General features: G+C 37.9%; 1 protein-coding gene across 2 annotated transcripts in view; it reads left to right on the top strand.

Annotated features, from left to right (window-relative positions):
• Positions 1-959: 959 nt before the first annotated feature.
• The window catches only part of COLEC10 (collectin subfamily member 10), a 68,361-nt gene continuing 54,009 nt past the window's right edge, over positions 960-15,311 (top strand). Inside the window, exon 1 of one of the 2 annotated variants that reach the window (XM_044668899.1) lies at positions 960-1,165. In XM_044668899.1, coding sequence (XP_044524834.1) covers positions 1,018-1,165 — 148 coding nt within the window. In that variant the 5' untranslated portion in view covers positions 960-1,017. The remainder of the gene's footprint in view (positions 1,166-15,311) is intronic. The other variant, XM_044668906.1, reaches the window with a different exon arrangement.

Genomic DNA, 15,311 nt, shown 5'->3' on the forward strand with positions numbered 1-15,311 from the left:
TAAACACATTCAAAGCATTGATTAAGGCATCGATTATTTATTTTTGGTATCACAGTTTTGAGCGCCCCTGCCTCTTAAGTATTCTGGGCTGAATGCAATTAGCATGATGCCATCTGGAAAAATGATCATGAATAGGACTTCACCATTTATAAAGTTCTCCATTTGGACTCAGTGCAGGACATCATCCATGAAAGTGGCAAGTGGAAAGCGCACTGAATTTGGAATCAGAGAACTGAGGTTCAAATTCCAGATCCGTCATTTACTTCCTGTGTGACTTTGTATTTAAGTTCTCTAGACCTCAATTTGATCATCCATAAAATAACATGGTAGGGCTAGATGGTATTTAAGTTCCCTTCTAACTGTGTCTGTGATATTTGCCCACAGTCTTCATTTTTTAGAGGTCCAAGGTCACCTAGCTGGTGAGGAACAAAGCTAAGATTAGAACCCAGGATTCTAGTCTTCCAGTCCAGTGCCAAGATGCCATATGGAATTAAGTTAAGAATGAGCAATAGTAATCAACAATAGGCAAATATACTATGACTGGTGGTTGAATTAAACAAATTATGTGTTCTCTCCTCTTGGCAATGACACATCCATAAACTATTTTAGAGGACACAAGTTCATTTGCTTAAACATAAACAAGAAAAATGCAGTTGCTGGAATAACTCTTCCTCTCCCCTTATTTCAGCATCTAAGATCTCAGCCTAACAGACAGCAAAACCAGGGCCTATATTCCCCAGAAACATTTCTTCTGACCAGGGCTATTATCTTATAGTTTCAAGATAGATTACAATAAACAGTTGTCACTTTAAAACAAACAGTCTGGACAATGTATCATCTCTGTGGAAAACTGAGAAAGTAAACAATCCCGGGTATCCCAGTTTCTTGTTTCTTTGAGTCCCTTGGGAATGCAAGCTCCAAATACTGCTTTTTCTTCCCGAAAGCAGAAGGTTTTATTTTTAAAATAAAGCTGTTTGTTTGGAACATCTGAGCACTGCTTCTTGAGGGACTACAGAGATGAATGGCTTGGGAGCCCGACTGGGAAGGCATACACTCACTCTCCTCCTGCTACTGCTTTTCCAAATTCAGATCCTCTGTCTCAACGTTGACAGTCGCCCTCCTCCTGATGTCTGCTCCACGCACACAGTTTTACCTGGACCAAAAGGTGAGGAGAGGAAAAAAGAAAAGAAAAATCAGTAAATCCAGAATGATGGTTGAGGGAGACCCTCTCCCACTTGTCCCAAACCTACTTAATGTCTTCCTTTCCTGTCTTCCCTTAAGCTTCCTATTCCCTACAGTTTTGAAAAGGAAAAGTTCATGTTGCTTTCTTTATGCAGGACATCTAGTGTTAAGAAGGTCATATCCCTCCTGCATGTAATCTCAGTAGAATCTGAAGCAGAAACAAAGTTGAACTTATTTAGTAAGGACAAAGATGCCATTTTCTTACTGATTGCCCCTCTCCCACCTCTACCTCCATATTCCCTTTCTGGTAGGCTGGGAACCCTTTCTGAGGATTGTAGGAAGGAAGGAGAGAGCAGAGGATGGAAGATGGGGCATCTCCCAGACAGGGGCTGCTCCCCACCTCTGCCTCCATCTCCCCTTTCTGGTGGTCTGGGATCCCTTTCTGAGGGTTGTAGGAAGGAAGGGGAGAGCAGAAGATGGAAGATGCCCCATCTTCACCCCTCTTCCCCACTTTGCTCCCCCTGCATCTAATGCTGAACAATGAGATTATATGAAAGCCTATTAAACTGAAAATTAAGTCTTTCAGATATTCCATAGGTCATTGCGTTAGAGCATCAGAGCTTCTGGGCACTAATTAATTTGTGAATTGAGTGGGTATTTGTTGTTGTGGTGATTATTATTTGCTGTTTGTTTTTATTTCTTGGCTGGAAGGTTATTCAGGAATGAATATATAGAATCCCCTCTTTGGAAGAAGACCCATTTAGGAGGGACTAAGTTCCTCAAAGCGAAAACCTAGCAGACAATCCACCCCCACCCCCATCCCTACCCCCACTCCAGTTTCCAACAGAAACAAGGTGCAGCTGTGCTGTAAGGGACCAGTTGACAGGCTGGTGTTTTCCCAGGGCAGAGCTCTTATTCTTTTGTTCTAGAAGTGGTCACTGCAGTGCAGAGCCCAGCTCCCTGATTAAGAATTCATGTTGTTTCCCTTGGCTCTATAGGGTGGAAGAAATTGCAGCTGTTTTAAATTTTAAATGGGGAAAAGGGGATTTTTTTATCAGAAATACATCTCCTCATGCTTGTCAGTTATTTAAATGTGTGTTGCTTAAACTGCAGTATTTTTTTTTAATCAGTGAATTAATTTCCTCCTCAGATTGCAATCCAAGTTTTAACCTTTGATACCATAGAATAAATGCATGGAGACACAATGAGACCTCAGGGCTGCTGAGGAGTTTGTTTGGTGAATAAATGAATAATAGGAGGGTAAATGTTCACAAAAGAAAGTTTGGACCCAAAATAAAAGATTCATTTGAAACTCTTGCTGGGCCGCCAGTAGGGGCTCCGGAACTATATTGTAGATGGGAGGCTCAGAGGGTATTTTCCCCAGGTCTTCATGTGAGCCTGAATCAGCTTAGAAAGAGCATTGCCAAACAGTCTCTCTTTGCACAGAAAAATGATGGTAGGACAGGGCCTTTGAAATGGGAAGAAGAAGAAGAAGAAAAGATAATGGACTTTAGTCTGACTGAAAGGGGTTTTTGTTTGTTTGTTTTTAAAAAAATTTGTGAGGGATAAAGAAAGAGGCTAACAGACCTGTGATTTCTTTCAAGCATATAGAGAACTGCCAATCCACTGCTGATGTGTGTCATTTTTCTTTACTCATTTAAAATTTAAAATTGAATTGCCTGGAGAGAGAAGCTGAGTGACTTTGACCATAGTCAAGCAGACCCTGTTTGCCCAAGGTGGGATTTAGATCCAAGTTTTTCTATTTCCAATACTAGTCTTTAATTCACTTTACAGTGTTGTAAAAATCCATTGTAAATAACATCTTGCTCTTTTGCCTCTTGGCACCTTCATATCCGTTATGGCATATTTAGGTTCACACGGTAGCTGTGTAATGTATAGACATTTTCAGATGGAGAAACTGAGGTTTAAATGGTTTAAATGTTTACCCAAACCACCTAGTTTTTTACTCATATTCTCATGACTCCACTCCTACCCCACCCCCATTCATAACATGAGCTTCTTGAGTTTAGAGTCCATTTTTTGCCTTTGTTTCCTGAGTGATTAGTGCAATGCCTGGCCCTTTGTGAGCAAATGATAAATGTTTCTTGACTGATGGTTGACTAAATCAATTGGCGAACCAGTAAATAAAACTTAAATCTCCCCGGACCTAGTCTTCTGCTTTTCCATTCAGAACATGTAGATTCTTATCATTTTTTCAAATTAATTTTTTATTCCCAACTTTCTCACCCCATCCCTCTCCTTCCTGTACTAACTTAGAAGGCATCACCTGACAACAACAAAAATGTGTGTGTGAATTGCATCTTTTGTGTTTCTATTTATCAATTCTTCCTCTGGAGGTGAGCATTCACATTTCCATAGCTGTGTATGTAATGATCTCTTGGTTCTACTCATTTTGCTCTTCATAATTTCACGTAGGCCTTTCCAAGTTTGTTTGTTTTTTAATTATCCTGCTCATTGTTTCTTATGGCCCAGTGCATTCTTATCATTCTAACAAACAAACACACAAAAAATTGGCTTTAAGAGGAACTACCTTGAAATTATTTCAGTCAAGAGCTCACTTCTCTTGGAGGTAAGTGCATCCTTCATACCAGACCCCACTCCTATCATACTGTGGCCTTGGGCTAGAGGGTGTTGATGCGTGTTTAATAACCAGCATGACATAAACAAAAAGCCATGATATACATTTAAGTTTAATCTGCATTGTTAACATTTTTTCCATTCCTGTCTTAGGTCTAGCCAAGCAACAAAGCAGTAGACTAACCCCCAGTTTGTAGAACTGGTTGATTTCTGAGGTGATCGTGCTCACACTGAAAAATTTGACAATAGATTCTCAGAAGCCTGTGTGATCTGGTTATAGAATAGTCCTGACATGGGTCCTTTACTTCACTCCTCAGGTAAAAATCAGGAGTTGGCTGAGCTCTCTATAATCTTTCTCCTTTTTTTAGGCGAGAAAGGTGTGTTTGGAAGAGAGCATTTCAGAGAGGAAATATCAGAGATGAGAGAAAACATTACTCCACTGTTTTATTCTATCCAGTTCTCCTATTAGCTTGTGCCCCATCACAACCCTATGCTTAACTGAAAAGTAAGAGGGGGAAGCACTAGAGTTTATTGACCTTGAGGACTCAGAGTTGTAAGAACAGTTCTTTTCCTTGAGGCTCCAGCTATCCCTTCAGGGAAATGAGCAAACAGCAAAGTTTGGGAAGCAAATCTTTCCCTATAAAGATTTAGTGACTTGATTATAGTTCCAGTATTTTCTATCCAGTGTTGGGAGCAGTCAATGATTCTTACTTTGGAGGGCAATAGAACAACCATTTTCACTCTCTGAACTAATTAGAAATAAGGTATTTAGACTTTAGAAAGAGCTCCCCAGTAAATATTGGCATCTGAAAATATACTCCAAGGGCTTGGGAGCACGTAGACAATATATGCTGCTGTTTGCAAGTCCTGTGCATGCTCACGGTGAAAGTGCAGAGGTCCTAGCTTCAAATCCCAGCTCTCCTACTTACTCCCCTTTCATGAGTCACTTAATCTTTCTGGGCCTTCATCTGTAAAATGAGGTATTGGTAGAAAGTGCTTGGCTAAATAGCTTTTAAGGTCTCTTTAGATCTAGAACTACTATACTCTGATGGAGCACAGAGTGCCTGGCACATAGTAGGAACCTAATGAATACTTATTATGTATAATTGGAAAAAATAAAATATAAAAATAAATGTTTATTGATGAACTAATATAATGTGCTCCAGGGGAACTAGATGAAACTTTCCTTCCCCCTTTTCCCCATTCACTTCTCCAAAGAATAATACCAAAGTCATTTTATTAGAAAAAGAAATTCTGGAAGTTATATTTTAACTTAATGTTGAAGATAACAGGCACTTCTAAAATTCAAAAGCCTTAGAGATTGGATTGTGAGCTTTGTGGAGGCAATTTAGTTGAGGGAAATAGCCATCCCTCAGAAGCTCGCATCAGCATCCTTCTCTTTCTTGCCTAAAACGAGAGGCCTGCTTAGGCCAGGGCATGGGCAAAGGCCAATGACAATGATTTCTCCTTATGTCTCTGGCCAGAGTATATCACTTTGTTATCTTCCTCTCTTTTCTTCCTTTTTATGAAAGTAAAAAAAAAAAAAAAAAAAAGATTGTCTATGTCTATAATGATCTTCCTTACAGAAAGAATGGAGTTGTAAGCATATTCAAAGACGGTGAGGATTCTACTCAAACATACCCAACAGATCTGCTTGAAAGCTTCCAAAAAGGCAGAACCCAACACCTCTCGGAGGCATCCCAATATCCTATCTGAATTGTTCATTTTACCGTTTTTAGATTTTGAGCTTGGTCTTTGTAAACTCACAGGCAGGGAGTTATCCTTTATTTATTCCCTTGAAACAACAGAATTTATTTTAAATTTTAATCACTTAATGAAAAACCTTCTAAAATGTATGATAGAATCACAGAATGTGAAAACTGGAAGAGACCTCAGTGGCCAACTTCGCCAATCCATACATGAAAGAATGATCATTATAACATACCCAACAAGTAGTCATCCAGCCTTTACCTCTTGAGGCAACCCATCCCACTTTGGGGCAGCTCTCACTGTTAGGAAGTGTTTCCTGACAACAAACCCAGATTTTCCGCTTTGCCACTTTCCCCCTATCGTGCCTGGTTCTGCCCACTGGGGCCAAACAGAACAAGGCTAATTCGTCATCTACACAAGAGCCCTTTAAACACTTGAAGACAGCTCTCATGTAGGGGTTATCCGTTTGTCTGGGCAAAAAGCAACATTTAACTAGCTTTGGAGGGTTTCTTGTCCCTCCTCTGACTGAACTATTAAACATTTTTTTGCCTATTTTTCTCAACACCAAAAAAAATGGTATCCTCTTTATCATTTCCTACCTATAATCTTCAATATTACAATTCTATAGTTGTTGGATAAGTAACCTAAATGTCTTTTAGGTCCAAGCAAGTTTTTAATACATTTTTTCCCTAAGATTAAAAATAACTTCCTTTTCCTGTATATTACTAATTGTCTCACTGCCACATTTATCAGAAATTTTCAGTATTGGCTCTACCATATACTGTAATATCTTCAGCAAGTCATTTAACCTAGAAAATCACATTGGAGTTATAATTTAAGTTCTAGAAGGAACCTTCAGAGTCTTCTAATACAAGCTTCTCATTTTACAGAAAAGGAAACTGAGGCTTCCATAATTTGCCAAAGATCACCTGGACAGTAAATAGCAGAACTAAGAGTAGAATACAAATCCTCCAAGTTCAGATCCAACACTCTTTGCATGGACTTCAGTTCCTTCATCTTTAAAATGGCCATAAAAATACTTGCACAACCTATTCACAGGGTTATTGTAAGAAAAATACATTGTAAATCAATTTGAATCAAAATTATGCCCCTTATAGCCATTTTGAGAAACATCCAGCTACGTTACATTTTATTAAATTGTTTTTTTTCCCCTTATTTTCTAGTATTGTAGAATGGGAAGTAGACAAAGGCATTTGGAGCCATCTAAAACAAGTTTTGGGAAAACTGTCATAAATTCATGGGATCAGAGGATTAGAGGTAGAAGGGACTTTAGAGGTCATCTAGTCCAAACCCTCATTATATAAATAAGTATTTATATAATTTATATAATAAATAAGTATTTAAAAAACAAAGAAATAAGTAACTTGCTAAAATGGCAAGTAGCAGAGATGGGATTTGAATCAGGTCCTCAGATTATAAACTCAAATCCTCATTGTATTAAACCACACGGTCCATGTTAACCAATCGTTATTTTTCATAAGAGAAAAAAAATTCTTAGTTTTAATTATCTAAGTCCCTTGAACAGAATATTCGTGGAAAACGTTAGTCCATGCCCTTAGGATTTTCATATTTGAATTGTCTGTGGCTCCTTCTCTGTTTTTCTGTGTGAGCCAAATTCTGAAGTTCTACTCCCTACTTAGTGAGAGAAATGAAGCCTCTTTTCCCCTGGGTGTTTATGTTAACAATTGATGTATAAGTCTGACCTCTAGTGTTCAAAACTAAAACAACACAGTTGCTAAAAAAAATGAGATTTTTTTTTTTTAAAGAAAAAAAAATGGGAAAAGTAAGATGTGTAGCTAATTAGGTTTTAGAGTCAAAATTAGGTCCAAATAAGGTTTCAGAGTCAAAAAATACTCAATGACTATTAGAAAGAATGGCATTAGGCGGCAGCTAGGTGGTTGAGTGGATTGAGAGCCAAGTCCCAAATTGGGAGGTCCTAGTATATAAACCTATGATCTGAAATCTTTTTTCTCGGGTCACTGATTCCCTATTACTTTGTGCCTTCATTTATATCTCTTTCCCTCTCTGTCACTATTTCTGTCTCCCCTCCTTACCTTTCCCAGGGAAGGATGAACAACAAACAAGCCTAATTTTATGTTACACTGACTAAATGAAGACAATTTCACTATTGAGCAAAAAAAAAAAAAAAAGAGTATGAATGGGAATAATATGAAAAAATAGAAAAAGTAGTGGCGTCATATTTTAGAGGGTTTGGAATAACTGAGAATTTTGTATATTAATCTGTAGGGAAAAGGAAGGGAATAAGCTTTTATAAATCACCTACAGTTTGCCAAGTGTTCTATGAAGAGATTTGTAAATATAATCTTATCTAGTCCTTACTAAAAGCCTTTGAGGTATAGGCTGTTACTATCCCCACTTTACAGTTGAAGAAACTGGAGCAAATAAAGGTTGGGTAATTTAACTAGGATCATGGAGTAAGTATCTGAGAGCAGATTTGGGCTTGGCTCTCACTGACTCCAGGACCAGCACTCCCCTGGGTGCTTCTATCCTAGATGGAGGTACCAATGACTTTTGAGCAAAGAAGTGATGGATTCAGATCTTGTCATTTGAGTATATCAGTTTGGCAGCCCATTTAAAGATGAATGCTCAAGAGTAGAAAACAGATACAAGTAGGGCAACTAGGTGGGGGAGTGGTAAAGTGCTGGGTTTGGAATCTTTTGGAATCTTCATAAGTTCAAATCCAGCCTCAGGTACTTACTAGGAGTATGACCTTGGAGAAGTCACTTAACCCTGTTTACCTTAGTTTCCCCATCTATGAAATGAGCTGGGAAAGGAAATGACAAACTGCTCCAGTATCTTTGCCAAGGAAACCTCAAATGGGGGTCACAGAAAAATCAGATTCAACTGAAATGACTCAACAAGACCAATGATAAGGCTACTGTAATGATGAGAACAGGTGATAAAGGTGGAGATTAGAATGGAGAAAAGGATATGGACATGGGAGATAGATAGAGCCAATACCTGACTATTGGATGGTGAGATGGAAAGTAAAGAAAAGGGAAGAATTGAGGATGATTCAAGGTTTTAAACCAAAATGGATAGAAGAATGGTGACAGCATCAGTAGAATTATTCAAGGTTGGAGAAAGGATGGTTTGAGGGGAGGTAAGAGTGGTAAAATATAATGTGTTCCATTCTGAATGTGTTGAGTTTGAGATATCTCTGTGACATCCAGGTGGAGACATCTAGCAGCCAAGTGGTAGATCAGCTGAATTTTCATACATGGAATAATGCAGGTCTCTTTAAAGTATCTTCTGCACAAATGCACTGAGAAAAACATCAATATCTTTTTAATTTGTTTAATAAAAGAATTCCTACTTAATGCTTCCATATTTAAATACCTTAAAGTATTTGCAAAATGAAAAGAAAGTTCCTAACAATTGCTTCTTACAAAAGATTTTCTTCCAAGTCACAAAACAGCAATTACTACGTAATGATAAAACAAATTTAGCTTGTCTTTTTAAAATTCAATTTCCCATATGCAGTATAATGAAAAAGGAACACAGGCAGTTCCCAACTTAAAAATAGATTGCATTCCAAGGGGTCATATTAAGTTGGTTGTCTTGAACTCTAAATGCATTTTCCCATAGAAACAATCACCAACATTGGGAACAAACAATATGAGAAGAAAAAAGAAAAGATTCTTCTATACCTCCCCCACCAACAGACACACACACACACACACACACACACACATGCACACACTTCTAAAGAGAGATTGCAAGAGGGATGCTCCAGGGAAATACTTCCTTGTTCCAACCTTGCCACTTTTATCCTGCCTATATTTAGGTAGGAGAGCTTTGAATGGCCTGAGAATTTTTATATCGACCTGGGGAGCAGGGATGGTGGAAATAAGCATCCATAGAACACCTACCATATTTCAGGCATTCTACTAAATGCTTTATAAACATTATCTTATCTGAACCTTACCACAAGCATTTGAGGTAAACCTATATTTAGGACCACAGAAAGTTCATTTGGAGAAACAGCTTGAATTCTCTCCTTCCTCCTCCTCTTTAGTCCCCAGAGTATGTAGCATTACAAAGGGAGGGAAAAAGAAACTAATCAAAAATATTCCCAAAGACTTTTTTTCAAAGCCAGACCACTGACATCACTCAACAGTGTGGAACAGTGAAAGATTAAAAAATGAGCAGACAGGCATAAAGGAGACCAGTTTTCTATAATACAAATGATCACCGTATGGAGGATTCTAACAACGAGAGAGAATTTAGTTGCAGGGAAAAGGGACATGCAGAGGAGAGTTCATTCTTGTCAGGGGTATGTGGGTGTATGGCAGGGGTTCTACCAAGAGGAAGTGATCATATAATCATAGACCAAAAGCTAAAGAGGACCTCAGAGACTGTTGAGTCCAACCTCCCATTTTATCGACAAAGAAGTTAAGGGAGGTTAAATTCCCCAAAATTATACAGACAAGTGAACCTTAAAGTGAGGGGCTGAACCCAAATTCTCTGAATGCTTCCCACTGCACAGTATTTTCACCTAGGATAGGCAGAATAGTATACTAGTTGGTGGTGTGCTCAACTTGGAGTAAAAAAAAAAATAAGTGAAAATGTTTTCACATCTAGCCTCAGATACTTTCTAGCTATGTGACATGAGGTGAATCACTCTGCTCAGTTTCCTCATGCATAAAATGACAAGGTTGGACTTGATGGTGTCCAAGATTCCTTTTAGCTCTGTGACCATATGAGCAAAGTCCTATCTGCCACACGCTATACATAGCTCTGCCACCATCTAATTTTAAAACAAGTAATACATTCCTCAGCCTTTTCTTTCTTTTCTATTAAAAATATAACTTCAGAAAAGAGATTTGGAGGAGCAAGAAGAAAGGAAAAAAAGCAAGGCCATTTCCCCCCCAGCTTGAATTCTTTCTGGAGGGGTTTCCTTATGTTACTGTAACTTAGATTACTTGCTAAGTTAACACTATCATCTCTGACTTGTTCTGGACCCCTCCGAATTAAGGGGAAATATGATTGCTGTCCATCTTTCATTTTTAATAATCATGTTTACAAAATTCTGCTTCTGGAAAATCTCTCTCTCGGTGAGAATAGAAACTCAACCCGATGGCTCTTTGGCACATTCTGCTGAAAATATGACAGTCCTTCCCACATTTCACAGGATGTTCCAACCCATAAACAGTCCTTCTATTCTCTGTACCACATGCTTGGTCTGCACTGTTCTACCGCTAGGAAAAATTCTTGAAATTTTCCTTTTACATTGATTTTTCTGACTTTTCATAAAGATGAGAGATTGCTTGATACACACAGTAAAAATAAATAAATAACCTAACATTCATATGCTCGATTTCAATGATACTTGGATGATTTAACTGATACCACCTGAGTTTTTTTTATATGATACCTAAAATCTCACAGTAGAAGAAACATAAAAGTCCAGTCTAAAAAAAAATTCTAGACCTTTGTTATGTCTCAAAAGATAAATGAACCTATAAAAATGATTATTGCAATTTGGGGCTGGATCAGACAGGCTATCATCTACTCTGTCATGACTATCACTTCTGGAACATAGCTGCAGGCAGTCAAATGTTCCCATTAGCATCCAGAGACCTATTGTTCTGATGCTTTGATAAGGTCAAATATGTTGTTTCTTATACTCTAGGAATGTCTGAGTGCTGCTAATTGCTTTTTTTTTTTTAAGACAAACAGGAAATGTGCAAGAGATTATGATACTTTGGGTATTCAACAGTGTCAAGGACAAGAGTTTTAAGACTTCCCCAGGGCAAATCTATGCACAGTCAGAGACTAACACTGAACCCTGTTTTGCTCAGTTTCCTCATTTGTAGAATGAGCTGGAGAAGGAAAGGTGAACCACTCCAGTACTTTTGCCAAGAAAACTCCAAAAGGGATTATGAAGAGTCGGATACAACTGAACAACATCATTAACAAGAGAGTCAAAAACCATGATGAGATTCTGCTTCTTTTTTGGTATCAGATAGCCTGCCAAGGGGCAAAGTAGTAGCAGTCTGATGAAGGAGGCAAACATGTTCATAAGATCATAGATTTAAAACTGGTTGGAAATGGTACAGACATTTAGTCCAACTCATCATTTTATAGATGATGAAACAGATTCCAAGAAATGATGTGTCTTGTCTATGTCAGAGGTGAGATTCAAACCCATGACTTCCTGAATCTAGATCCAACACTATCCATTATGCCCGGTTACCTTCAGTGGTGAGTGGGAGGTTGGCACACAAGCATGGCATAAAGGTGGCCTTTAGCCCCAAAACAAAATAAAAGGTCACCATTAGATGGAACTGTGCAAACTTCTAAATGGCTGTATACCTTAATGGGCTTCAGCTCAATCAGTTTCAGATAAGTCCTAAAAATCCTCAGCAATATGGTGGACATATAATTTGTCAGCATTAAAGGGATGCCTTGTTGTAACAGTAAGAGAGACTTTCTAGGTCCAATTTGTATAGAATTAGGATAGGAAAGTAGCTTCTTTCAGTGAACTGAAGTAGGCTATCTGTCAGAAGAACAGATAGAGGAAATATCTTAAAGAGACACTGGAACACAATTGCATTTGGTGTCCATCTGATAGAGATATTTTGCTTGTCAGAATGTGAAATTGTAAACAAACCTAGGCAGAGATCTCTTCATTCTGAAGTCTTACTGACTATGTGACCTTGAACATGTCCTTTCACCTCTTTGGGGCTGTTTCCTTACCTATATAATGGGGTATGGTCATGACTAGTTCTGTCAGGTATGAGGGTGAAAGGAGGAAGGTAGAAGGAAGGATGGATGGGAGAAAGGAGAGAGGAAGATAGAGGAAAGGAAAGGAAGGTGGGTCCCAGCCTCAGCAGAGGGAAATTGGCCAGAGCCCTTCAGGGCTCAAATAAAAGCTCAGAGAGCAATTTAGGGTTTAGAATAGCTGGGTTTTATTAAATTAGAAAAGGGAAGGTCTAGGGAAAACTAGGAGGTAGAGAGAAGGGAAAAAGGCACCAAGAGAGAGCTCAGGATCCTAGAGCCTTTGGGCTGGAGAGTCCCCAGGATAGAGAGCAAAAAGATGCCAAAATTCTCTCTTTCACCCTTTTCCTGGCATCTCCCTCAAAGGAAGTGGGAGGTATCAGGGGAAGCTGTAGCATGGAGTCCTCGGAAATGTAGTTTCCCAGGGCTTAGAATAATTTTAAATGACACACAGGCCATTCTGAACACACCAACAATTCTATCCATTTAGCGAATGGAAAAGGAATCTTCCCAACATCGTGGGAGGCCAATTTAGAGCAGGCCAACTTATCCATTCATGCTCCAGCACCATGAATGGAAGTAGATCCCAGGATCTTCTCAATACATGAAGCCAACTTGAGTGGTATGGGCTCATACCCTTTAATTTAAAAGGATTAGCTTTTCTTAACCTAGGGTTCTTGATCTGAGGTCTGTGGATAGATAGACTCACGAATTTGGATGGGAAAAATAATGTCTTCATTTCCTACCAACCTCTAAATGAAATTTAGCAATTCTCTCGATTATTTAAAAATATTATTCTGAGAAGAGGCCCATAGGCTTTATCAAAGTGCCAAAGGGATCCATGACCCATACAAAAAAAAACCATAATAAAACATCAAAAACCCCTGTACTGGATGATCTTTAAGGTTCTCTTCAGTTCTAATATTCTGTAATTCTGCCCTTATCCCTGAGTAATGACGTTTTCTGAAACCAGAACAAAACTTTCAAATGCCTTAAAAACATGAATCCTTTGCTAATAAACTACTGCTTTTATTCAGAAGATCAATTATTCAAGTTAGGGTTCATTACACCAAGCAATGTTTATGGGTATAGTGTTTGTAAGTACACCTGGCAGAACTAAGACAGCTAAAGGAGAAAGGGGAAAGAGAGAGTATTAGAAAAAAAAAACAAGGAGAAGGAGAAAAGAAAAAGTGCCATATGGCAAGGAGTTTGGCATGTAAACAAAGTGTCTTGAGAGGTAATATGGTGTAGTGAGGCAAGCAGTGGATGGACCCAGGTATGAGTCAAAAGACACGGGGTTAAATCCTTGTTATCACACATACCAGCTGGGTGATTATGGACAAGTTCTTTGGCTTCTTAGTTCCTCATTTTCCTTCTCTGTAACATTTTGATACTGGTACTTTCTGCTAATTTAACAGGATCACTATGAGGATCATGTTGTTCAAAAATAATTATGCTATGGAAATGGGAACTAATATGTTATTATTTTTTAGTGTTAGGAGGCAGTATGATGTTGTGAGAAGAGAACCCCTCATATGTCAGATATGGAACCCTTTACCACATAATAGTATCCACTTTCCTCATCTATAAAATGGAGATAAAAATACTTGCACTCTTGGCTGCCCTAGAATATGAGAGTAAAATTTCCTGTACACTATGTGCAAAGAATTATAAAATTCCATGTACACTATAAATATGAGCTACTGATATTAACTTTTGTAAACTCTATAGGACTACCTTATCTGCTAACAGTTAGTTTACCCTCAGGAAATGAAAACCTCATCAGATAGGGCCCAAATGTTAAGGTGTCAGATCTTCTCTAAAAAATCATTTTCTGATTCATTTCAAAGTCAAATATTTTTTTCCAAATTTCCTTGCCCCTCCTCCTCTAGCTGCTTTCCCCTCTAAGATTACCTTCCATCTCCTCTGTATTTATATTGTATATTCTTAGTTATGTACCGGGTATTGCCTCCATTTGGATAAATGTAAGCTTCTTGAGGGAAGATATTGTCTTTGCTTTCTCTTTGTATCCATGGTACTTAGCATATGTCAAATTTTTAATAAATGTACTCTGATTGATTAATATAAATTACAATATGATTTTAAGTAAGTCAGTATTTATAATAGCTGATATTTATATAAGACTTTAGGGTTTGCAAAGCTCTTTACAAATATTCATTCATTTAATCACTTAGGATCTCTGGACCTTAATTTTCTCTAAAATGTAGAGGTTATATTGGGTTGAACTCTCAGATATCTTTTTGCTCTAAAAAAATTTCTATGAGACTTTAATACGATGGGCAACTCTCTAATACTCTAAATTTTACAGTAAGTGCAGGGTAGTTTCCTTGAAGCTCCCTAAACCAATAAAATTTTAAGTCCAGTTAAAAAAAATGACAAACTGACAGAGGCAGAGAGATATAGAGATGAAAACACAGTGAGAGAGACAGAGAAGGAGAGAATTATAGAAAGATTCACAGAGACAGAGACAGAAATAGATGAAGACAAAAAGGGAGTGATGGAGGAAACAAAAAATAGGATATTCTTTTTCAGTATCATATGGACTATTAGGAGAATTGGGTTGTGCTAGTTCTAGACAGTCCATGTAACACTTTGAATGTCTGCTCTTTTCACACTCTATAATTTGACCAATGTGAGGAACTATGGGTGTGCTAATTCCCTCTTTCAATACAAATGGCATCCCCATACCTAGGTCTTACATAAACCCTAAGAAATTGTTCAGGAAATAGGCATGTTAAATAATTTGCCCCATCGAGGTCTTGTTGATTCTGTATCCAAAATTCCATCTTCTATGCTGGGTTATCTCTCCCTCCATTAAAGGCAATGATAATGCATAACATCCCCATCTTGCAAAGTCATTGTAAGGATCCATGAGAATTCATTTGAGTTTCCACTAAGAATAATGTTATGGGAAAGTCATGTTTCTTAGCATTTTAATGAATAATTTTTCTACTTCATGAGCCACATATCTCTAGAAACAGAAAGGAAACTTCAAGGCAAGTATATATATATATATATATATATATATATATATA

This window comes from Gracilinanus agilis, chromosome 1, assembly GCF_016433145.1.
Source record: "Gracilinanus agilis isolate LMUSP501 chromosome 1, AgileGrace, whole genome shotgun sequence".
Lineage (NCBI taxonomy): Eukaryota > Metazoa > Chordata > Mammalia > Didelphimorphia > Didelphidae > Gracilinanus > Gracilinanus agilis.